Source organism: Lagopus muta, chromosome Z (genome assembly GCF_023343835.1).
Source record: "Lagopus muta isolate bLagMut1 chromosome Z, bLagMut1 primary, whole genome shotgun sequence".
Taxonomy (NCBI): Eukaryota; Metazoa; Chordata; class Aves; order Galliformes; family Phasianidae; genus Lagopus; species Lagopus muta.
Window position 1 is genome coordinate 41,589,907 of NC_064472.1, and position 26,542 is coordinate 41,616,448.

Genomic DNA, 26,542 nt, shown 5'->3' on the forward strand with positions numbered 1-26,542 from the left:
TGGAAGAAGTGTTGTTCAAATGCTGACTTGCTCTCACAGGTTCCCTTACCTTATAACACCCTAGCACATGGGATTGCTCCAAGTAGGTCTCAAAGCAGAAGGAGTCACAAAATTAAGCACCACAAATATAAAGTAAGTATTTCTTGATTTTTACAGCTGTTGGCTGCCTACCTCTCCTAAACTGCATTTGATTCAGTGCTGGCACTGTTGGATATTTTTAGGGATTATTCCTTTTGCAGACAGAAGTGACAAAATAATTTGCCTGTTTTAAGCATCCTTGGTTTCTTCAGCAGCCAGCTAACAGCTCCAGCACCCTGTGTGCTCTGAGACAGAAGCAAGGTAGCTGTGAAAATAGTTAATCAATGATAAATTGCTTCAGGAACTTAACTATTCATTGCCAAACTAAGCGACAGAATGAAGTATCTAGATAAATTTGTCATGTGAAAATAAATAAGTTGCTGACACCAATGGGATTTTTGCTATCTTGAACAGTAATGATAGTGCTCTATCTGAATGTGCAAAAAAGTACACTTTTGCATCTTGTCATCCTAGCATGACTGCAAAGAGCAGTACCAGTAACCAGGCAGTTCTGAGGCTGCCATCTGTCATCAGCTGTCTGGAAGTTTCTATTCTTTTTCTTTATTGCTTATTCCTTGAGAAAGCAAATTCAATCTTAAATTTGTATGATGAGGTCTGGTCTGCTGATAATAAGCATATTGTTCTTATTTGTATCATGCATTGTAGGAAGTTGCTCTTGGAGTGGCTGTGATTAAAATTGTAAGCCTACACTCGGAGCAAAGCTTCTGAAATATCACAGAGAGGGACACAATTTTGGCACATCTCTGTTGAGAAAAATGAAGCAACGTAAAGTGTATCAGTAGGGAACTAGGCCTTAGAAGCTTTCATGAAAGAGGAGGTATTATCTTCTAAATGATGTTGACAAAATATGAAGACTGATCAGGTTTTAAGAGGATTGTAATGAAGAAAGCACAGGGACACCTAAAAGATGTAGAGAAATTCACTAACTATATCCACACACAGTTGGAACCCAACATTTGTTGGTGTGGCAAACGGTATAGCATGTTAACAGCACTATACTGCATCATGTGAGTGCAAAAATATTGATGCATCAGAGTTATTTAGACATTTAGAATTAAAGCAAAGGAATAGAATTCCAAAGACAAATGATCTCCTAATGACAAATACAGGTTTTTTATTTTTAATGGGCTTGCAAAATGAAGAATTCTGGGGATCCTTTTGTTTGACTACTTGGTTTCATAACAGGATAGCAACGTGGAGTCACCGCTGTGTGGCCACACATGCTGAACACCACGCTGCAGCCACTCCTCTGCTAATGTGTATGAGTCTGAAGGATGCAGCTGGGCTAAACCTGTCAGCAGAACCCTGGGTCCTCGGACATAAGAGAAACCGCTCCCTACAACGAACACCACGCCCCTCCAGGACTCCTTGAGGGGGCATGGGCGGGGCCAAGCGCGAGGGGCGGGGCGATTACCATTGGGCCGCGCATTTGGGCGGGACCTGGGGGGCGGGGTGATGTCAATAACGTCACCCATATGCGCCGCAGCTGAGCTGGAGGACAGCGTGGGCTCGGTGGAGGGCGTGCTGGGTAAAGCTGCAGAAGCGGGCAGTCGAGCTCCCGGGACGGCGAGGGGTGGTATTGATAGCGATCGTGAGTAATTGTCTGTCTCGCGTGTGCCGGCCTTCTTTCTCCTCCAGCCCTCAGCCCGGTACCCGTGTTGCGGGAGTAGCGCGGTGCCCGCCGGGGTCTGAACCGCTCTCCGTGGGGCCGCCGGCTTTGCCCTACAGCCTGCTGCCGGGCCGGTTGGCGCAGAGCGCTTCTGGAAGTCTGGAAGGCAAAGTTGCCGCTCCAGCTTTTTGAGTAAACTTGCCTGCAGTAAATAGGAGAGCGGTGAAAACGCAGTCAGAAGCAGTGGGCAATCAGCAATAAGCTCTAGTCTTTCGTTGCTACTGACCTTATTTGCTTTTCTTGTTAAAAGCTTTTTATGCAGCTTGAATCCATGCCCTTCTTGTAAGATTGTTGCTAAGTGTAACTTCCTGAAAGATCTTGACACGTGATATATTAAAGCTTTCAAGGTGATTAACAAGTTGTTCTGTTCACTGGCTTCTTCTAATGCTTGGAAGCATGGAAGGTAAAACTAGTACCTTAATAAATGGTATTTTGTAATTCATCTGAAGATTTTTGTGTTATGTAAGTCAAAAGTAATGCCTCCTTGTTATTTCAATGGAAGTGACAGCAAAGAGCACAATAACACTATTTGGTAGAGCAAATTGTCAGCTACAAAGTGCTGTTTTACAGCATTGTCACCACCATTAGCTATGCATTTTTGCCAGTGATGAACAAGAGTTGAAACATGTAGATGTTGTGCTAGGAATATGGTTTAGAGGGCAGTACTGGTGGTAGGTGGACAGTTAGACTAGAAAATCTTTGAGACCTTTTTCAACTTCAATGATTTTATGAATTTGTGTTCTATTTATAGAAATATGCACCAGCTGTTGCTGCTTCTGTAATGTACTTCCCACCACTTCACTGTGCTCACGTCCTCTGGTTGATCTCTGTAAATGTTCAGCAAGCATCAGTGAATGTCAGTGGGTGATTTTTTTTTTTCTGCATAGAGGAATTCATTGATGTTCTTCTGTTTGATAACCACTTCCATGTCAGATGCCATTTTGTTAGACTGCCCCTGTGCTGCCATCTGTTGCACGGAAACAAAGTAGGGTGGAATATGGGTGGGAAGCCTCAGCCTCTACTGTCATACTACAATCATCTGCCATTGATGTCATGGGCCTGAATAATAACATAAGAGGCATTACTTTTGGAGCATCCCTTGTAGTTGTGTGTGTTATTTCCTTCACTCACAATGAAGCTGAGTTTTACAGGTCATGCTGACTTGCAGGAGTAGTCTATGAGTGTCAACACTGGCAAGAGAAGATTGCTTTTTATGTTTCCAATGTCAGGAAAATAACTTTTCACATTGCAAATGGTATTTATAAATGGCAGCTGCACTGAGTTAGAAACAGTCAAAGAATCACAGAATGGCCAGGGTTGGAAACGACCTCAAGGGTTGTGAATCTTCAACCCCCTGCCACATGCAGGGCCACCAACCTCCCCACTTAACACTACACCAGGCTGCCCAAGGCCCCATCCAGCCTGGCCTTGAACACCTCCAGGGACGGGGCATCCACAACCTCTCTGGGCAGCCTGTTCCAGCACCTCACCACTCTCTCTGTAAAGGATTTCCCCCTCACATCCAACCAAATGTTGCATCCCTTAAAACCTTTTCCCCTTGTCCTGCAGTTATCAACCCTTTCGAAGAGTTGATTCCCCTCCCCTCTGTAGGCTCCCTTTAGGTATTGAAAGGTTGCAATGAGGTCACCCTGCAGCCTTCTGTTCTCCAGGCTTTTTTTTTTTTCAGGCTTTTATTTTTCCGTCCTGTCTGCTTTGCAGCCATGTTTTGCTTTTTTTTTTTTTTTTTTTTTTTTTTTTTAACCTGGAATCTTTTCCCAGGTTTGCATATGACTCAAGCTTGTAGTAAGTATAAATGCAATGTTATCCAAGTACCATGTATCGCTTCTTCCTTATTTCCCATTCTTTGTGTTTTTATGCAACTCATTAATGCACAGATAATCAGAGTGACTCTATTCATATTGGCCAGCATCTGCTATGCTTATTATTTGTTCCTTTGCAAATTAAAATACTAAAATGTATAACCATACTGTTAGCTTGACTGACATTTTTATGATTTATGAAGTCCATTCACTATGGACAATGCATTGAATGTGAGGTATATTTTAAAAAATGCACTGATTATTTGTTAATTCTTTATGTGTAGAAGTATGAATTAAAAGTACTTTTGAAATGGTTGTTAAAACTTTACACTACCATTAGTGTTCCTAATATTTTTTGTAATGCTTTCAGTTCGACTAGTGAACATGCCTTTCTAAAGGTGAAGTGCATCAACTTCAGAAAAATGAAATCCAGATATTATATTGTGTACAGAATATACATAAAAATATTGCAGAAGACAATGCATTACAAAAGAAGTGTCTCAATAAACATCTCAGAAACAGTAGCTCTAGTATCTTTAGTATGTAATTCTTTATGTAATTCTTGCTCTTTTCCTATCTTTCCTGTTTACCTGCCTTCTCTTCCCCATTGTTCTAATTTGTGATAACTGCTGAGCTTTCCCTTCCCCATCTCCTTAACTGATAATGAACTGGTTAGGAAACATTTGACCTTGATTGTGTCTCAGTCTCACTCCGGGTATATCAAAGAATCTCCCCTCTTGCTCTGATAATCACAGCAAGAGAGTTATTAAACAGCATAGCTGAGGCAGGATACCTAACAGTGAGAGTGTTGTCCCTCCAGAGGTGGCTGATGTTTGTAATTCTTGGGGATGTAAGGATTAATTTTGAGTATTTGCATTTGATTGATATGTGTGTACTTCTCCAGGAAAATCACTCCGCATTTTGTGACTTACGTGTATTGTTCAAACTTTTTATCACAGAATCACAGAATCACAGAATTGTAGGGGTTGGAAGGGACCTCCAGAGATCATCGAGCCCAACCCCCCTGCCAAAGCAGATTCCCTACACCAGGTAGCACAGGTAGGCATCCAGGCAGGTCTTGAACATCTCCAGAGAAGGAGACTCCACCACCTCCCTGGGCAGCCTGTTCCAGTGCTCCGTCACCCTCACTGTAAAGAAGTTCTTGCGCATGTTTGTGTGGAACTTCCTATGCTGCAGTTTCCAGCCGTTTCCCCTTGTCCTGTCTCCACTCACCACTGAAAAGAGTCCGGCCTCGCCATTCTGCCCCCCACACCTTAGATATTTATAGACCTGGATCAGATCCCCTCTCAGTCTCCTTTTCTCAAGGCTGAACAGACCCATTTCACTCAGCCTTTCCTCATAGGGGAGATGCTCCAGGCCCTTCACCATCTTCGTGGCCCTCTGCTGGACTCTTTCCAAGAGATCCCTGTCTTTTTTGTACTGGGGAGCCCAGAACTGGACATGACTCCAAATGAGGTCTTACCAGGGCAGAGTTTTTACGTGTATCTTTCGGGGATTTGAAAAGTAATTTTGAGTATTTGCATTTGTTGGATATGTGTGTCCCTCTCTTGGACAATCACTGCATTTTGTGACTTAAGTGCATTACAACTTAGGTGTGTTGTTTAAATTTTTTGTGTGTGCACCTCTTGGGGATGTGAGGAGTGATCTGAGTATTTGAATCTGTCAGATACATGAGCCTCTCCCAAAAGATCACACTGCATTTTGTGAGATGAATGGTAGTGAAGCCACTATGGAAAACAGAAATATGTTGTTTGATCTCTTAGGAAGGCATGGTTCCATATGCATGTTATCAGGGGTATATTGGGCACTCCAGAATTGGCATAATTTGCAAAGTGCTTCTGACTGCATTAGTGCTTTGCAAAAAGATGCTTGTTCCTGAGCTGGAAAAGGAAAGTTGTTTGTATGTGCACTTCTGGGTACTGCTCTGCTTGCAACCGCAGAGTTCAGAGAATTATAGCTTACAGCAGAAAGCCAAACTAGACAGTTGCTATGGAACAGACAGAAGAACTTCTGTCAGGGAACAGAAAATTGCAAAAATTGGTAAAAGCTTTGCAGAATTGGGTACTGGAAGTTGAAGGGCAATTAGAGAATGAAAGACATGGTGAAGTACTCTTACAGGAGGCCCTGAAGGAACAGCTTGTTTGCAAGGACGATAATAGCACTAGCACTTAAAAGCCCTCCTAAAGGAAAAAATCTATCTTCTGGAAAGATTGGATGAAATAAAGGCAAGGCTACATAAACTAGAAACCTTGGCAACCCAATTGCATCTTTTGATAAGAACCAAATATTTATACAAAAGTGGTGACTAATTAAATCCTCAGATGAGTATTTAGAAGATTACTTTTTTTTTTTTCTACTGAAGTAGCAAAATTGAAAAAAGATTTTGACTGTTCCCCTAAGGAATTGGAGATGGAGTATATGTGGAGGGTTAGCCTTACTGGTGGAGACAAGATACTGTCCTCTGAAGAAGAAGCTTAAGGGTAGTGGTGGCTAGGAGTATTTTTAACTACAGGTAACAGTTGGGCACCATGGTCTTTGATGCAGAGGACTGCTTATTGGGCATGTGGTCTCAACTGACTAGAAAGAGAGATCCTCTTGCCAATTCTGGGACAGTCATCCAATTAGTAGATATTGTTCAAAAGACTGCTTGTCTCCAAATGATGTATGATGGAAAGCTTCAGCTGCACCAGGAATCACTCATGATGATGCCCATTGATCCAAGAGGATGACTCCTTTTATTAGGGGTCTTCCAGAATCATTGAAACCTGTAGGTATATGACTAAAAGGAAAAATACGGATTATGTCTCAAGGAGGCAGAATCCGGGCAGCATTAGAAGGAACAGTAACTGTCAACAGTTGGAGTACAAAGTGTGGATGTTGTGGGGCACCACCACTTCCTCCTTCCCACCTGACCTCTGTCAAGCCTTGCCCTTTACCTTTGGGAGCAGCATACCTTTGCCCACCTCCTTCAGTGGTTCAAGCACTCCTCAGCTCTGGCTCATCATGCACTGGCACAAGAGCTTAAACAGATTCCCCTGGAAGGTGAGGTTAAGCTTTATTGATACACCAATGATACCTGTATAGGAGGTTGTCAGTTGACACAATAATGCATGACAAAATAATCAAGTGATTAGAGGAACTGGGGTTGACAGTTCCTCCAGATAAAAACCAGTCCCCAGCTGCTGAGGTAAAATTTTTGGGCATCTGGTGGAAGGGTGGCATGGCCTGCATTCCACAATACCCTCTTGGCTTTAGACCAACTCAAGATGCCGGAGAGTGAAAAGGAATTACAGTGTACTCTTGGCCCCTTTGTTTTCCAGAGAAAGCACATTCCTGATTTCTCTGTTATTGTATGGCTATATGATTTATTGCAGAAGGGAGCTTTCTGGGAATGGACCCCAATCCAAGACGAGACCTTGCAGCTGCCAGTAGTTGAGGCTACTACCTGCCAGGCCTTAGGTCACATCCATCCTTCCAACCCAGTTCATATAGAATAGGAATTTGCTCAATCAGGATTATATATACACTTCTGGCAGAAGGGGTTGCAAGGTCCCACTAGACCTAATGGATTTTATTCTGGCAGCTTTAAAGGTGCAGAGAAGTGATACTCTCAGCTGGAGAAAGGGCTGTTTGTTGTTAGCTTGGTCTTGCAGGAAGCTGAACATACCATGGGACAGCAGCCTGTAATACTGAGAGGTCCATTTAAAGTATCAAATCCATGATGTCTGGTACCTCTCCCTCTGACAGGGGGGCATAGTATTCTTCCACCTGAAAGTGATAAGCACAAATTTAACATTACTGTAGTGTCTTTACCGTTATGGAAGGTGCTCCCAATACACTTGCAATACAGGATGATATTGCTCTGCTACTGATACTGACCTTCCCTCAGTTATCCAAGTTTTTCCCCCATATTCAGACCAGTTACAGAATGCCTGGTTCACAGACATCTCTCCCAAGTGCAGAGGTAAAACATGGAACTATCAGGCTGTGGCCTTACAGATAGGGTCTGATTTCACTATTATCGCTGAGGGAGAGGGAAGTGGTCAGGTTGGGGAACTGATAGCTGTATGCAGTGTGTTCCAGCACAAGCTACAGTCTAGTGAATGCATGTGTGTTTACACTGAGTCATGACACTGCCTTCAAAGGCTGTACAGAATGGCTTCCTTTCTGGCAGCAAAACAGTTGGCAAAAGGATGAGCGGCAGGAGATTCTCACTGTTGCTAAATGGGGCCAATTTTCTGTTGCATCCCATCAAAAAAATGAGACCCCCTGTCAGTCATTGGAACAACAAGGCTGATGAACTTGCCAGCATTGGGACTTGTTGAACGGTCATCTGATGCCGTTTCATCTTGTCCTATTGCTCACTGCTTGGAAGGACAGGCTGATCCTCACCTCAATACTAACTCCTTTGGGGTCTTCCTAGTTCCTTCACCCACTCCTTGCAAGGCTTGTTCCACAGATGATACCGGAGCTTTGATTTTCTCCATGCTGTTTTTTGTATCAGGCTGAGTTCAGTGAATGGGAGCTGAACTAAATGTGTACAAACAACCTCAATTTTGATATTTCCAGATATCTGTAGAACATTTAAGTTAGGAAAAATACCCTCGTGAAGAGTTTGAAATGGAGTAGATTTGTATTTTAATCCAAAATACTACATCAAACAGGGTTGTTCTGATATAGTCCATAGCACTGGGGGATGTATTTTCTCTGTAGGTACTGGAAAGTGTGTGCTACCACCCAGTTGGCATGGAGGTTTCCCTGGGGGAGGTCTGCCACTGTCTTCCAGTCTTCCAGGCTTTTAGGCACAGCACAGGACACACCGGAATGCAGTTTCTGTGTTTGTTCTGAAGCTTAAGATGAGGTTAATGCATAAACTTAGTCACCATCTGAACTTAACTCCCTGCAGCCTCCCTGGGGGACTTGGGTGTCCTGCACCACTCATCTCTGCTGCTGCAGGCATGCTCCACAGCTTCAGGTATATCAAAGTATCTCTCCTCTCACCCTGATAATCGGAGGGAGGCACCTTGATACGTGCATATGGTGGTGAAAAAGTTTTATCAAATTTAATAAATACTAACTCAGAGCTGCATCTTTGGGAAGCAGTGGGAAAAGTTCTATTATTTGCATGTAAATGGAAAGATTGGAAATGCGCAGAGGATTTCCAAAATGATCAGCAAGGGTATTGCTTCAGCAGTTGAGAGAGTATGTTTTTTATGTAAAGTGAGAACCGTAATTGCAGTTTATTCTATTAACTTGATAATGAAGACTAAAAGGAAACGTGGAATGAATAGAAGTTTATTTATAAGGGTATGTTACATAGCTTGGTCATAAAATAGAAGAGTATTTCAGTGGGAAGATGATAAAAAGATAAAAACAGTGAAACCTGCATACCTTGATGCAGTTACAGCTGAATGCATACAAGTGCATTCCACTATATCAGCATCTGAACGCTAGACTATATATGAGTACAAAGGTAAGACTTTCCATCTAATGTGTAGGTAGCACAGCCGGTTTTTCTTTGATTAAATTTTTTTAAAAAATTATTTATTTATTTAAGCCCAATTTCCCTTCATATCTTTCAGATTCCTACTCCTTCTCTTGATCAAAGTAAGGAAAACATTGAGGAACATGATCATAAACTGTTTGGGAATGCAATTCATCAGAATTTGTATTCAGTTAATCAGAAAGAAAATTAATGGAGAATGTTGCCTTGGAGTAGCCAGGCCCAACTTGCAAATTTGCGCAATGTTTTGATAAGCTGTATGTTTGTATTTGTAGTTTGGAATGTTTTCCTTGAATATTTGTATTTTTATTTTTGTACATTTTTGGGAACACTTGATTACAGAAGTAATAGAAGGTGCATCTTGTCTCTATTAGAATCAAAGGGTGAATTAAATCATTGTTTGCTACCTAATTTTTTAAACCTAAATTATTACATAACTGCAAAAGACATTACAGTTCAATTAAAGACGTGAACATAGGGTTTTCAAGCATATTTCATTGTTGCACTTTTTGCTTTTTCTCTTAATTCTTGCTTGTCTCTTGTACTTGCCCTTACATATTTTTTGCTTCTGTGAGTGCAAACTTTCTGTCTCACCTGACAGATTTTTTTATTTTTTTATTTTTTTATTTTTTTTTATGCTGAACCAATGCGGGAAGCCTGCTTAGATGCTAGACTTTAAACATAATACCAGTATATATTTTTTTACGGTACTATTGAAATCATTATATTGATTGAAAGCAAAGTTAGAGGTTAATGCCATTTAAGTAAATATGGAGCTATAACTAACTATGTGTACCTTTTTTTCTTGTTCGCTTGCAGGTTTTTACAGTGTCTTTCTAAAGAAACTAAAATAACAAATTTCTTATATATCTGATACTGTGTACTTCACTTTTGCTGAAGTGCATTGTTTCTGTATTAGTTTTTACTTGTCTTTTTTTTTTTCCTTCTTGATTGTGATTTAATGTGACTTCTTTGTCATTTTCTAGTTCACTGCTACAGAAGTTTGATATGTAGTCATTAACTACTGCCTTGATTTTTTTTTTTTTTTTTTTTAATAGAAGAAGGCCTATGTGTTTGGGCCAAGTAAACAGTTCATTCCTGTCTTTTCTTCTTGTATCCAGTATCCAGTTTCTAATAAGCCACACGTAGCTGTACTGACTAGATATCCATTTTGTCTGAAACACAAACATTTATACATGCACTTTAATTTAGTAAAGTTAGCTTAAAAATGTTTAAGACAGTGGATCTGCTTGCCTCATATCATGTTAAATTCTTCTCTAAAATGGCCCAAATTGAACATTTTGATTGTCTTTTTTTCTCAGGTGACTATCATATGCATGCTTTTAAATATTTTTCCCCGATTGCCTGTTTTTTTATGTTGCAAATGCTGTATTATAAAACAACAACAACAAAAAACACCAACAAACAAAATCCAATGTTGGTTATCATTAAATTTCTTTTTAATATAGCAGATTTAAGTAAAATAGTATTAAAAATATAACTCTTTCACAGACTTTTTGTTCATGGATTTATTACTGAGGTAGCAACTGACTTCATCCTCTTCCCATCCTCCCCCCAAAATATCTTTAAGGATCATTTTCTTCTCAGCCTTTTGTGTACTAGCGTTGATCAGTAATTCTGATTCATATCATCGAATATCTGCACCTCTCCTGTAGGAAAGGTTGGGAGAACTGGTTTGTTTAGCTTGGAGGAGAGAAGATTTCAAGAAAATCTCATTGCGGCCTTCCAGTACTTAAGGGAGCATGTAAACAGGAGGTGGTACGACTGTTTATGAGGATGAATTGTGATAGGACAAGGGGGAATGGTTTTAAAGTAAGACAGGGGAGGTTTAGGTTAGATATTAGGAGGAAGCTTTTCACACAGAGGGTGGTGATGCACTGGAATAGGTTGCCCAAGGAGGCTGTGGATGCCCCATCCCTGGAGGCCTTCAAGGCCAGGCTGGATGTGGCTCTCAACAGCCTGGTCTGGTGGTTGGCAACTCTGCAAGTAGCAGGGGGGTTGAAACTAGATGATCATTCTGGTCCCTTTCAACTCAGGCCATTCTATGATTCCATGATAAAACTACGTGAAAAATAAATTAGCTTCAGAAAGAGTGATACTGTCTCAATACATATGCACATATCATTTAGTCTGCAAATTTCTTCTTAACTTGACCCTAAAGCAAAAGAGCAATGCTTTATTTGTTCTCTTGTTTAAACAATGTCCGTTTTTTATTTGCTCTTTTCAACCTGCTTTTCATTTAGTTGCTCAGTTCAATAACAGCAAAAAAACAACATAACCAAAGCCAAAAAGAAATAGCTCTACTGAATACAAAAATCACAGAATCAAAGGGGTTGGAAGGGACCTCCAGAGATCATCAAATCCAAGCCCCCTGCTAAAGTAGGTTCCCTACACCAGGTCGCACAAGTAGGTGTCCACATGGGTCTTGAATGTCTCCAGAGAGGGAGACTCCATGACCTCCCTGGGCAGCCTGTTCCAGTGCTCCGTCACCTCACTGTAAAGAAGTTCTTGCGCACATTTGTGCAGAACTTCCTATGCTGCAGTTTCCAGCCGTTTCCCCTTGTCCTGTCTTCACACACTGCTGAAAACAGTCTGGCTTCACCACTCTGCCCCCCACACCTTAGATATTTATAGACCTGTATCAGGTCCCCTCTTAGTCTTCTTTTCTTGAGGCTAAACAGACCCAGTTCACTCAGCCTTTCCTCATAGGAGAGATGCTCCAGGCCCTTCACCATCTTCGTGGCCCTCCGCTGGACTCTTTCCAAGAGATCCCTGTCTTTTTTGTACTGGGGAGCCCAGAACTGGACATGACTCCAAATGAGGTCTTACCAGGGCAGAGTAGAGGGGGAGGATCACCTCCCTCGATCTGCTGGCCATGCTCTTTTTAATGCACCCCAGGATGCCATTGGCCTTTTTGGCAACAAAAATGATGGTTTTTCTATTAAAAATATTACCTACGTAATTCAGTATGTTATGGATTGTGGTTATATCTGCAAGACAAGATAGATAGGTCACTCCAAAAGTAATGCCTCCTAGTAATTTTGACGTGGAGTATAACAGATAATAAGAACAAAATAGCACTATTTGATAGATGAAAATTCTCAGCTACAAAACACTGTTTTTGAGCACAGTCAGCACTATTAGCTATGCCAGTGGTGAATGAAAGCCTGTGCATGCTGCATTCATAAACATCTGCACCAGTGGAGGTAGCCCACTGTCACCACTGCTGAAACATACCACCCACTGCCTAACTGTGCTCATATCCACTGTTTGGTCTCCAGAAAAATTCTGCAAAGAAGCATCAAAGAATGTCACTAGGTGCCATTTTTCCAGCATGAAGGAATTCAGTGACATAGTCTTGCTTCATATGCACTTCCATGTTAGATGCGATATTCTCAGACTGCCCCTCTGCTGCCATCTGTCACATGGCAGCGACATGCAATGGAATATCGGTGGAAAGGCTCAACTCTACTGCCAGCATTCGCCTCTGATGTCATAGGACAGTGTTATGAAATTGGAGGTATTACTTTTGGAGCAGCTCTCAGCATTTCCGCTTCTTAAGATAACTCCTATGTGAAGTTACCTTTTGAGAACAGTATTAGATGGAAATATACATATAATCATAGGATAAAATTTTGTGTGGATTCAGTGACTGTTGCTCAGCACTTTTAAGAATTAGTTATTGATATGACTGCTAAATATGAATGTTCTTCCATGGCTTTACTCTCACATCTCACACTAGAATTATGATCTAATGTTAAGAGTTTGGGTGACATGGGTAGGAAAAGCCAAATGTGATAGAAGTAGAATGTAGCTGTCTGTTGAAAATACATTTTAACATGAATAAAATGTAACTTGTTAAATCATATTTCACATGCGCAGGTATGTTTTAATATAGCTCCCTACGTGTAGTTGAATGTTCTTGCTCTTCGTGAGTATTAGGTGTATGGTCCTTTGCTACTTTTGGATACTTACTAATATCGTAGAAGTAGGTGTGTTTAAGTTAGTGGAATTGATATTGGGCAGATATAGCCAAAAACAGTTTTAGCTTTTTTTGAAAGTAAGTATTTATTTATTTATTTCATAATATCAAGTTCTCTGGTGTCACAGACAGACCTGGATGCATTGCTCATGTCACAGCATTCGCAATCTTTGACTACTCTACTGATTTTCCCAGTTAGATTTTATGGCAGGAAATGGTTTTAGTATCCATGTGCTTGTTATGAACATTTATACAGCAAGTTGAGATTTTCTGAAACTTCTCTTTATAAGTACTTTTTTTCCTTTTTTTTTTTTTTTTTCCTTTCTGTTTTCCAGACTTCTTTAAGTAGAAATAAATCACCATTATTATATTAGAGCCCAATATACACAGCATGTGTACATGATGGGTACATGATGCTTTACTTTCCCCTATTCATTTGTTTTTCTTGTTGTTTGTTTTTAATTCAAACTGGAAAAATGAATACGTACAAAGAGCAAAGCTTAGTGAAGTCACTGGTGCTCTGCAGGGGCTTGTGTCTTTTTTTTTGATCCTATAGAAAGTTAAATTCTGAAAGTACACAGGTACATCAGTGCAAGATGTGAAATGTTTTCTTCTAAATATGTAAAGTTTGAAAAGAAATAGAAAACTGTTATGATCAACAAAAATATAATTCAGAGAAAAAGCTTAGGAAAACCTTCACATAAAGAACAGAGAAGTATCTGCCAGCATTAGTTCCAAAAATCGAATGTCTCTTTCAGATAATCTTCAAGTATTCTGAATTTGCTGAGATATTTCAGTGATTCTTTGCATGTGGATTGATATGAAGTGAAAGAAAGATTTTTCTCTACTTGACTTCAAAGACATTCCTGTAATAGCTGTTTCTGAGTAGAAGAGAACATTCAGCGAAGTCCCTTTTGCAATGCTTTGTGTGCTTTGTGTGAAATTATTTCAGATTGCAGTTTAATGGTTTCATGGCCTGAGCCTTTCACTTACTGATAGCATACAAACAAAACAGCAAGTCTAAGGGGAGACTAGGTTCTCCTCTGTGCTTACTTTAAGAACTCTACAAAGAACAATGTTGGACACTGAAATCTATATTGACTCTGAAACAATAAACCAATGACTCAAGCCAGTATCTGTTCACTTAAGGTGCTCAAAAACTTAGTTGTGTATCATGAGAGCATCACTCATCTGGCAGCGAGAGAACTACAAGTTTTAGCACTTTCTTGTTTCTTTCTTTGACTTCTAATCTAGACAGCAGTCAAAAAAAGGACTGAAGTGTGATAACCATATAATTTTAGCTCAGTGGTTGTAGCAATCAGAGAATGCTTGGCAGTTAAAATTCTGTGATGAAGTGCTTGCAAAAAAATATTGATGTATTTTAATATGTTCTTGCTTTGTATTATTTGCATATTTTCCAGTGAAAAACCTTTTCTTTTCTGTAAGATGCTATTATCCTGATTGAATTTCCAGCAATTAAGATGTAATCATATAACTTAAGTATATAACTATAAATTTAAAAAATCTTTATGAACCATCTCCTAAGAATGCACCCACGGTAAATGGACTCATTTTCTTGTAATTTACTAAAAATACTGATATGAGAGTGGTTGTCATGTGGAAAGTATGTTAGTCCCTGCTGTTGCCTTGTATTAATCAGATTGTTAATTGAAGGTTTATAACATATGAAGTGATGTAGCCTCATGCTTCTTACTTTGAATCGTAGCTGAAAAATGATCTTCTGAACTAAATCATGTGATGAAAGTACAGGAACCTGAAAACAAATAACACTAATAAACTTAGATGTTGCAATATGTATCTTAAGTATTTTTGAGGGTGAAAAGAGTCATCTAGAGGCCTTTTAGTAAGTTTGTTTCATTTTATAACAACTATCTAAAGGTACATTGACTTTGGATATTCTCTGAAAAATAAAGCCTTCTTAATAGCAAATCCTGAAGCAACTAGCTTGATCTCATTCTGTGGAGACGCTATTTGGCTGTACTACTTTTAATAAAAGCAACTGGACTTTTTAGTACTTTTCAGAATGCTTCGAGTTGTGGAGCAATTATCTGACTTGGTTTTGTTTTTTGCTTTTTCTTACAGAACGAGAGAAGTGAAGGAACTACAACTGATTTCTATATTGTAATTTGATCAAAATGTTTTTGCACTAGAAGCTTGAACATTCTTGCTTCTTATGGAGGCGTTATAAATAACAAATGGCTAAGGTTCTGTAAAACTTAACCACCAGTCTGAAACATGGAGACGCAGCTAGACCCCACGAAGGATGACTTGCCCTTAATGGCCAACACTAGCCACATGCTTGTAAAGCACTATGTTTTGGACTTGGATGTGGATTTTAAAAGTCGAGTTATAGAAGGAATCATAGTTTTATTTTTGGAGACAGGGAGCAGATACAGGAAAGCCAGTAGTACTGGTAAAAAAGGCTGCCAGTCTTACCTTAATGAAACCTGTAAAACTGGGTCATCAGAACCTTGCCATGTTTCTGTGTCAAATGCAAGTGTCTTCTCATCTGAAGCAGAATATAGTGATTTTGCTGTCTGTCGTAAAGGTGAAAAAGATACTTCTGATAAAAACGGTAACCATAGCAACGAGAAGCAAACTTCTGGGATTTCTAGTTCAAAGAATTGCTGTGACAAAGAGAACCATGGGAACAAGGATTTTCTGCTGGTATTGGACTGCTGCGATTTATCTGTGCTAAAGGTTGAGGAGGTAGATATTGCTGCTGTGTCAGGCATTGAGAAATTCACCATGTCTGCTGAACTAACTGATGTTTCAAAGGGGTTGGAAAATCTCAGAAATCAGATTGTACATGAACTTGTGACTTTACCTTTGGATCGCTGTCAGGAACAGCTACACTATTTCACTTGCTGCAGCCAGGCACCTGGCTGTGGAGAGCTTGAGTTTACTACTGGTACCTGGAGCTTGGAGATAAGGAAACAGGGAGTTCAGACTCCAACAGACTTTCCTCATGCTATAAGAATATGGTACAAAACCAAACCTGAGGGAAGATCTGTTACATGGACTACCGACCAGAGTGGCAGGTATGTAGATTATCTGAAAGATTTTGCACTTGTTAATTTTAAACACAAGTATGAGAATGTTCATTTGTGTACTGCTGAGGAGCTCTGTGAAAATGATAAGCATTCCCTTTCACTGTATCTCTTGTGTGCTTGGTTTGAATCCTACTCTATTCTGCAGAATAACAGATAAACTGTGCTCTGGAGACTCCACAGTGCTTGCAGACCTCAAGTCTGCCTAAATGATTGTGCTTCCTCAAACTAAATGGGAATAAATAATTATTGAGTATTGGGGTAAGTGTGCGAAGGGAATAGGAGATCAGCATTTTGAGGAAGGGAGATATATGTGACAAGTTATTTTCACTTTAGTACTTTACGTTCTCTTTCATTTCTAGCTTAAACAACAATTCATACCACATAAAAATCAATATGCTGAACATTTAATAAAATATCTTCACAGCTAGTCTTTTATCAACACTGTACCAAGTTTACAGATTCAGTCTTTTCCTCATAAATCTCTCATAATCAACTTTGAAAATCTTCACCTCTTATGTAAAATACACTGATGTTGGCAAAGGAACTGCTTTTTTTTTATCTGGCTTTTATGAATGTACATAGTGTTATACAGAAATCTTCAAGATAAGATTTTTGTGTGAGTGGATCCACAATTCACTCTTGACTTACACAACTGTATCTGTAATGTTCAAAGGTGGATTTTAATAACTATTATTTTTTTAAGTCTGTGATACTTTGAAATTGGGGGCAAAGTTGGAAGGTGATGAATAAATTCTGAATAATACTTCCTTTTCATTCCTAAAGTAGTGATGTATGGTTACGTTTCATTTCAGTTATGCTAACATAAATTAAGAGTTTGCTCAGAGGCACCTATGTATTTAGTTTATTCTCTGGTAAACCGTGATCGGCATAAAGCCCAGTAGTTAATTAGTTAGTGGATAATATTCATTAATTCCTACACTTCCCCTTCTCTCCTCACTCCTCAATACATTATTCACAATATAAGTGCAGGAAGTTTAACTTAAGATAATCGTTAGTTACAGAAATTCTGAATTTTGACTGAAGCACAAGATAGTATAATTCTCAGTAAGTCTGTTACCGTGAAGCTTTATGGATTAGTGGGTTTGGGTACGTTCAGGTATGAGTATGCAAACCTGATGCAAATACATCAGGAAACTCTTCTCTTTTCAGTACAGGAACTAAACACAGATAATTTCAGCATTTCATTGTATGTTCTTTGATACTAAAAAATCCTTAGATAGGAGTTGGATGATGGAATGTAAAAGCCATGTAAGCACTTCTTAAGAGCAGCTAAAGCATCAGTTTGTTATCAACTGTACTCAGTTCTGGTGAGGCCATACCTTGAGTTCTGTATTCAGTTTTATGCCCCTCACTACTAGAAAAATACTGAGGCTCTGGAGTGTGTCTAGAGAGGGGCAATAAAGCTAGTGAGGAATCTGGAGCACAAGTCTTATAGGGAGCTGCTGAGGGAACGGAGATTATTCAATCCAGAGAAGAGGAGGCCCAGGGGAAACCTCAATGCTCTCCACAAATGCCTGAAAGGAGGTTGTGGTGAAGTGGGAGTTAGCCTCTTCTCCCAGGTAACAGTAATAGGACAAGAAGGAATGGCCTCAAGTTGTGCCAAGGAAGGCTGGATATTAGGAAAAATTTCCTAAAGAATGGTCAGGAGTTGGAATGGGCTGCTAAGGGGTGGCAGAGTCACCATCCTTGGAGGTGTTCAAGAAATGTTAAGTTGTACTAAGGGATGTGCTTTAGTGGGGAAATATTGGAGGTAGGGGAGCAATTGAACTGGATGATCTTGGAGGTCTTTTCCAGCCTTGGTGATTCTACTATTCCGTTACTTTAAATCCAAAATACAGTGCTATACCTGCCACTATGAAAAAAACCTTATCCCAGCTGATACCAAGACATGCAGCTTGCAAATTTGCCTCTAATGGGAGATATTTCCCACTGTTTTTCTGACCTACTTGCTAGCACTTCTAGTGCTGTCTAAATTAGTTACTGATTTTGTTGATATTAGTGAGAAAACGGAATGGAATTGGAAATCTTTGTTTAATGAGGGTGTGGGAATGAAAGAATATCTTTGATATGAAAGGCATCAATGGAAAAGCATGACAATGAAAGCTGGGTCCTAATCATGTACTGACCTGTGCATTGTTTACTTTGGCACACATGAACAGGTCAGTCTGCTTGGACTGAGGTTCAGCACATTCATATGTAATCATTTTTTTTTTTTCAGTTTGGTGCCCAAATAGTAGATAAATAGGAAAGATAGATAAGTAGGAAAAGATGTATGACTGGCCACAGCTGTCACAAAGAAAGCTGACATCTCAGAACAAAAGGGGCCATTGTGTGATCTTTGTTTTAGATAAACAGCTGTATGAGTTGAGTAGATCGACTGCTGATGTACATGTTTCTCCCTGAATTCACTGAAAGATTGTTAATGTCTCCCTGAGTCAACTGGGTCAGTATGGGGGATTAAATACATGGCAACATAGCGTATAAAAATTAAACAAGAAGAAGTTGTTGAAGACAGCTAGTACGCTTGCACTATCTTCATTCCATGTATTCCTTTCTGATGGCTGTGAATGTCCAGCACCGTAGTGGTGAGTGTGTTACAGGCTGGTAATAGGAATCATACTGATATTGTGATTTGAACTGTGTACTGCAGTAACTGTATTTTAATAGGGGGAAGTTAATTTGTTCTGTGTTTCCAGTATATATTATATCACTCTTCTAAATCAAAATTGTGATGTTATATCAAATATCATCAAAGAAGTAATTTTGATATTAAACACTACACCCTACATACATGGGACATACATACATTAACGGGATGAGTTTCAACAAGGCCAAATGCCGGGTCCTGCACTTCGGCCACAACAACCCCAGGCGACGCTACAGGCTTGGGGCGGTGTGGCTGGAGGACTGCGTAGAGGAAATGGACCTGGGGGTATTGACTGATGCTCGGCTGAACATGAGCCGACAGTGTGCCCAGGTGGCCAAGAAGGCCAATGGCATCCTGGCTTGCATCTGAAACAGCGTTGCAAGCAGGAGCAGAGAGGTGATTGTTCCCCTATATTCAGCACTAGTGAGGCCGCACCTCGAGTACTGTGTCCAGTTTTGAGCCCCTCACTGCAAGAAAGATATTGAGGCCCTGGAACGTGTTCAAAGGAGGGCAACAAAGCTGGTGAGGGGTCTGGAACACAGGCCATATGAGGAGAGGCTGAAGGAGCTGGGAATGTTCAGCCTGGAGAAGAGGAGGCTCAGGGGAGACCTCATTGCTCTCTATAACTTCCTGAAGGGAGGCTGTAGTGAGCTGGGGGTCGGCCTCTTCTCTCGTGTCATTAGTGATAGGACCAGAGGGAATGGCTTCAAGCTACGGCAGGGGAGATTCAGGCTGGACATGAGGAAGTATTACTTTTCAGAAAGGGTGGTCAGGCACTGGAATGGACTGCCCAGGGAGGTGGTGGAGTCACCGAGCCTGGGGATGTTCAAGGAAAGACTGGATGTTGTGTTGAGGGACATGGTTTAGTAGGAGCTATTGGGAATAGGTGAACGGTTGGACTGGGTGATCTTTTAGGTCTTTTCCAACCTTGGTGATTCTATGATTCTATGATTCTATGATTCTACATGGAACAGACCTTGGTTTCATGCTCAACTTATTTGATGTGACCGGTGCTGCTGAAATGCAAAGAACAAGTAGAAAATTTGTGCATAACTTACGCAGAATTGTTGTCATATAATGATTTAGTTTGGAAAGAACTTGTAAAGGATATCATCCAACCTCCTGCCGTGAGCAGCAATACCTTCTACTGGACTACACTGCCCAAAGTGCCATCCAGCCTGGCATTGAACCCTTCCAGCTTCTCTGCTCAACCTGTTCCCAATCTTACCAGCTTCATCATAACAAAAATAAAAATGAAAATCTACCTTACACAAAATTTAAATCTACCCTCTTATAGTTAAAAACTACTGCCCCTGTCTTATCATTAAAGGTAAAAGGCCTTCTTCATTTTTCTTATAAACCTTCTTTATCTGTTGAAATGTTGCCATAAAATTTTGCCAAAGATTCTCCAGGCTGAACAAGCCCAGCTCCCTCAGCCTTTTTTTGTAAGACGTGGGCACTAGCCCTCTGAGCATCTCTGTGGCCTCTTCTTGGCCCACTGCAACAGTTCCACATCATTCTTGTGCTGAGGGTCCCAAGCCTTCACACAGAACTCCAGATGGGGCTTCAGGAAGGCAGAGGGAAGGCGGAGAAAGTGTCATAAATGTCAGTAAAGGCTACAGTGTAATCCTTAGAAGATAGAAGCCTTTCTTGGCCTTGTGGTTTCAGCTTAGAGCTATTGTATGAGACTGAAAAGCTAATGCAGAAAATTCTTTTGTGGTTTATGTAAAAATTATTGTTGTATTTTTGCTTTTCTTTATCTTGTCTTAAATGGCTTAAATGGAACTTTGGTTCTTGTCAAACAAGTTTGAAACCTAGCTGAGAAAGTTAAGTATAAAAGCGATACAACAGTATGTTTGATCTTTGACAGAAAACACAATTGAGTCTTTTTTTGTAACTGTGCCACCCATCTCATTTCCTTCCATGTAGGCCATGTGTTTATACGATGGGATCACCGATAAACAACAGAGCCCTTTTCCCGTGCCAAGAGCCACCCATTGCCTCGTCAACGTGGCAAGCGTCAGTCCGAGCATCAGCAGGCTTTGTTGTATTGATGAGTGGTGAAAACTCAGCAGAACCAGTCCAGCTTCAAGAAGGTGAAATTTATTTTCTACAGCAGTGTTTTCAGTAGCTTTATAATTGGATATACAGCTTAAGTAATGACATTATTTTTGAAAGGATGTAAAAGCACTTAAAGGATATCTACAAGTAATCTCTATGTGGGGTTGCCTATTCAAGGTCTCAGTAAGAATTAGTAAGAATTTGAGAATATTTTACAGACTTACTTTTTCCAAACCTAGATTTCACTTGTTGTGAATGACTTTATTTTAATTGCTTTGTAGTTGAATATTTGACAGATAAAGTACTGAATCGGGCTCTTGACAATCCAAGCCTTAATTAATTAAACTTTTGGTGTCTGTTCTTCAGTCCAAGTTGTAGCTTAGTGTGGCAGTAATTAAGAGCTGCCACTGTATTGTATGTTTCCTGAAAAATACTGAATAGATGAAGAATATCAGTTCCGTACTCTGAAAATCTGGTGTTTGCTTTTTGGGTTGGTTTTGTGTTTTTTGTTTGTTTGTTTTGATTTATTTTTTGTTTTTTGAAATTGGTAGATAACGCTATCTGCAGCTGAAAGCAACCAAGCATTTTTCTGTTTTATTGGTTACTTCATTCTTTAGACCTCTGTCTGCACAGATAAAGAAATTTTTATGGCAGTTATCAAAATAATATAAAGGATGTCTTGCCACCATTAGTTTTGAAATTGTTTGAGAAGCACGGTCAATATTTTCTAGTGTAAGTAGTTTTGTTGTTAGACCTTTAAATAGGAATCCTGCTTTATGGAAGTGGTACTCATTGATGTTCAGTGAGAAATTAGGATTTTCATGCATCTCAATAATATTAATACTTAGAATTATCCTTCCTTAGTTAGGCCTAATTTAAGTACTGATTGGTCCAGTACTGGGAGAGAAGTCCTAGATTTCTGTTTTATTCCCACTTTCCCTCTGACAAACAAAGTAAACTGGATTTGTACAGCACCACTGTGGCATTAATCAACATTAATAAGTAGAGCTGCAGAAAGTGCAAGCTATATTCAGGCTGCAGACAGAAGAAGAGAGCTTAACTTTCGCACAGAGGAATGGAGATAAATTGAATGGGAACATTTTGTGGGGTGAATCCAACATCCATCTGGTGGCTATATACACTGATTTTTTAAAGTTTTTAAAGTTTAAGTCCCTAAATAAATGTATTCATTTCTGTTTGCAATGGAGAAAGTTTGTGCTCCTTATGTTTGGACAAGGCCCACCACTCCACAGCTATATATTCTAGTTGTAAATAAATGAAATAAAGATTATAGTCCTTGTATCTTACCCATTCTGATAAAAGAAGCTCTTAGAACTCAAGGAAAGCCAGCCTCAAATGGAACTGTTTTGGAAGTCTCCATTCTGAAGTAATATAAGATTTTAATACTTAAAATAATTGCAATGATTACAAGGCAGGATTTAATCCTTACAGCAGTTATTTTCAACTGTAAAACTGTGTATGAAAAGACTAACTCTTTTCACTTATTCCTGTCCTGATGAATTGCTTTGCTCACTTTCACTCTTTCCATAATTCACCCCTCAGGCAAAGTTTAATAGTTGTTTTTAGCTACTGCCATAGTGAACTGACTTCTTGTATAATCATTCAAAATTGTATAGCATATAGTGATAAAATAAGTTAATCTCTCAACACTTGCAAAAAGGGGCTGATGCCTATATTTAGATACGGCCAAAATTTTCTTTAATGGGAAACATACAGAAGCATTTGGATACTGAAAAGTGGCTTAGGCATACTTTTGATGTATATAATTTTACTTCCTTTTGGCCAAAAGAAATGTAGACAGTATAGTAGTTCTCTGCAAAGGTTTTTATCCTGTGAAAAGATTGTTCAATGAAGGCTTATGGAAAAGATTAGAATTAGGTGCTTGTGGAAAAAAAAATCCCCTCTAAAGAATCAAATTTATATTTGAGAGGGGAAGAATGAATAAAAGTATCCTTAATTTGATAGCCATCAGTTTGCATTGAATTGTCCAATTATTTTGGTCATACGTAAAGCATGTTTCAAGCCTTGACTCTGCTGCTGAAATATGGACAACTGCTATGATGAGCTTCTCACTCATTTGGGCGATAGTCGTTTCCTGACATGGTATTAAGAAAGTGTTCTTGATTTCAGGCTAGGAGAACAGTTCTGCCGTTACTGTATAATTTATTTTTATTCACACTCCTGCCTTGCTGATGAGTTGTTACCCGTACCTTGGTGGTGTCTGCATAGTGTAAAGTATTATGAAAAGAAAGGATTCTGATGTGAATTTTTAGAAATAAAAACCTGTGGAAGATTTTTAGGCAAACATAAATGGGCACAGGCCAGCTAAAATCAATATTCTCTTAATCAATTCACTAGCTGAAAAGTCTATATTGTGAAATAATTATTTCCTCAGTAATAATGCTTTGTGACTCTAGTTTAAAGAGTCCATTAAATGTGTATGGTGGTACTTCAGGCCGCACCTCGAGTACTGTGTTCAGTTTTGTGCTCCTCACTACAGGAAAGACATTGAGGCCCTGGAACGTGTCCAGAGAAGGGCAACGAAACTGGTGAGGGGTCTGGAGCACAAGTCTTATGAGGAGCGGCTGAGAGAGCTGGGATTGTTCAGTCTGGAGAAGAGGAGGCTCAGGGGAGACCTCATTGCACTCTACAACTTCCTGAAGGGAGGTTGTGGTGCAAAAGGGTCTGGCCTCTTCTCCCAGGCAAATAGTAGGACCTGAGGAAATGGCAAGAAGTTATACCAGAGGAGGTTTAGGTTGGATATTAGGAGAAACTTTTTATCTCAAAGGGTGGTCAGGCACTGGAATGGCTGCCCAGGGAGGTGGTGGAGTCGCCGTCCCTGGTGGTGTTCAAGAGGCGCCTGGATGAGGAGCTACGAGATATGGTTTAGTAGCTTGTGGTACTGATAAGAATGGGAGGGTGGTTGGATTAGATGATCTTGCAGGTTGTTTCCAACCTTGTGATTCTGTGATTCTGTGGTATTAAGAGAAAAATTAATTCTGGGGAAAACCGCGTTTTAAAATGCAGTTGATGGAGTGTTGAAAATGACATCAGTGACCATATTGTTAACGGTAGGATTGGGACTTAGTGGCCCAAAGTTGGCCTGTCACCATGTGGAGAATATAAGAGTTTTTAGTTTAAATTCTTGTAGTAGTTGTAATCAGTAAGTCCTGTGTCCTGTGTCAATTCCTTTCGGAGAAGTTTTGAGCTAAACTTGACTGAAGTGAAGCAGCAAGACTGTCTTTAGGTTTTTTCTTTCCCTCTCCCCAGGATGGCATTCCCAAGAGTGTCGAAGATTCTACTTACAGAGCTACATGACACACAGGACTCTTAATTTGTTCTAATTTTGTCATGAAATAAGAGTTGTTTGATTTCTTTAAAGGTAGTAAATATTATATTCCAATAACTCTCAGAGACTTAGCAATTAATGACTGCCTCATTATCAGTGTGCTTATATACACAAAAAAATAACAAACAACTTTTAGATACCTGCTTGGAATTGTGAACAATGTACAGAATAGATGAGGAGAGAAAGGAAAGCAGTGATATTGTCAGGAATGATTTAAAGACAAAACACAAAGCTCAGGTGCTAATCTAAATGAATTCTTATTGAGTTTAGGAATCCAGGTTTATTAGTAGCCCTGTGCTGTTGAATAGGCTGTTCGATATAGATCTTTTCACTTTGCAGCTTTGCAGGGCATATTAAATCTATCTAATTTAGAATTTTGTCTTTAGATCACATCTACCAGCTTTTCAGGGAAAGTTAAATGAAAACATTTTATTTATTTATTTATTTTTACATACAATATGCTGTTGCTATACTGCATATTTATAAAATCGCACTGGCAGAACACCAAGATATATTTTAAAGAATGGAGTTCCCTAGGAAAAACAAGCATTTTGGCAGTTGTTAATTAATTTATTCTGAATAGAACTAGGTTAGCTGAATTTTTGTTTCAAGATCATATTTTTAATAAGTGCGTAAGCAGTTAATAAGAGAGCAGCAGCAAAAATTATACCCATTGGCCTTTAAACAGAAATCTGCATTCTGCTTCATAAATCCACATCTCTAGGTGTACAGATGCTTTGACCCGATGCCAAGGCAAGATGAGGGCTACTCACTGCACAGAATCCTCATTTTCCATTTGAATTTGCAGGTTTTCTACTAATTGCACATAGCATTTTTTGCATTCTCTCTCCTATAAAATTATGGCTCATCCTTTCATTTGAAATGAAATGTGGCCACAGTTGCTTGAAAGATAGTGCAATGTTACTTACCCAAGTAGAAATGGGAACTATTCATGTAAAATCTATAAGTGCTTCAAAATACTATGCATTCTTTATGTAGTACATAAGGGAGAAAAAAGCGTCAGAAGAATGCTTTTGGTAAGGCCCTTCGGGAAGAAGGGAACACTATAGATGTGTTTATGTCTAATACAAGGCATTTAAGCGCTGGATATACTTTTTAATTTTTGTTAGTATTATTTTCATTTCATTGCTGTTACACACAGAATGTGCATATATGTTTTGTCACAAGCACCTTTGTATTAATTTTTATTCATGTTCAAGAGTAAGCATGAAATCAAGAGGTTTGGTCTCTGTGCAGTTACTCTATATTCACATATTCCTAGTGTTTCTATCTTGTGTAGACTTTGATTTCAGCTAGAAGATGTGTTTTGTTATTAGAAATACAGTGGTATGGAAGCCATCACCTGACTATACTTTACAGCAAAAGATTTTATTTGAGCTTCTCTCTCTTTTCCCAAGGCAAAATTAAAGAGTCTGGTACTCATGTTGATTGATCTCCAGTATGTAGCAGGAATTACACTATGGGAGTTGACAGCTTGTCACATGCTACTCATCCTTCTGAGTCAGTGCTGAACCGATACTCAAGCATGAATGTGGGAAAGCGATATGGGAAGTTCTGTCCTTCAGATAAGATAAAAAATCTCTGCAAGTTTCAAGGAGTTCCAGAAAGCTGAAGGATTCTTCATCCTGGTGCCCCAGCTACTAGTTTACTAAGCTGTGTTTTTATGTACTAGTGCTAGCTCTTACTTTGTATATCAAGTTCCAGGGTTGTGTGGATACCTCTAATTCTTTAGAAGTAGCTGAATTGTGTTTTTCTATTAATTCATGGACATTGTTTTTGTATATTAGCACACTCCCCCTCAAATATGTAGTTTGTGCCAACACAGATATAAACACCACAAAATACAATCTTAATACTCCATCAGGCATTATCAGACAGTGGCTTTCACGTGATTCTTCAGCTACAATAAACTCTGCAGGACTTAAACAATTTACTAGTTTCAAAGATAGCTGAATGCATTAAAATTCTAATATGTAATTTCATTGTTATTATTTCAAGTACAGTAAATAAATGGCCTTTAAATTGTTGTTTTGGGCAATTAGAAATAGCTTATAATTTCTTACTCTTGTTAAATATAGTCCTAAATTTTGAATAGATTGTTTTCCAGTTTTATAGAATAGATGATTGTTGTGCAGAATTTGTGTAATTGTAAAATAGACTTGCTTTGCAATCCTGAGAAAAAAAATAAAATTGGAAAATGATTTTTAAATTATCTGTAAGAAAATATTTTGCC

At 39.3% G+C, this 26,542-nt stretch overlaps 1 protein-coding gene across 7 annotated transcripts in view; it reads left to right on the forward strand.

Moving 5' to 3' along the window:
* Positions 1–1,573: 1,573 nt before the first annotated feature.
* The window catches only part of LOC125687230 (aminopeptidase O (putative)), a 177,492-nt gene continuing 152,523 nt past the window's right edge, over positions 1,574–26,542 (forward strand). For 5 of the 7 annotated variants that reach the window (XM_048932152.1, XM_048932156.1, XM_048932157.1 and 2 more), the window contains exons 1-3: positions 1,574–1,690; positions 15,219–16,177; positions 20,787–20,953. In XM_048932152.1, the coding sequence (XP_048788109.1) occupies positions 15,372–16,177; positions 20,787–20,953 (973 nt within the window). In that variant the 5' untranslated portion in view covers positions 1,574–1,690; positions 15,219–15,371. Of the gene's footprint in view, positions 1,691–4,547; positions 4,648–15,218; positions 16,178–20,786; positions 20,954–26,542 lie in introns of all 7 variants that reach the window. The other 2 variants (XM_048932153.1, XM_048932155.1) reach the window with 2 other exon arrangements.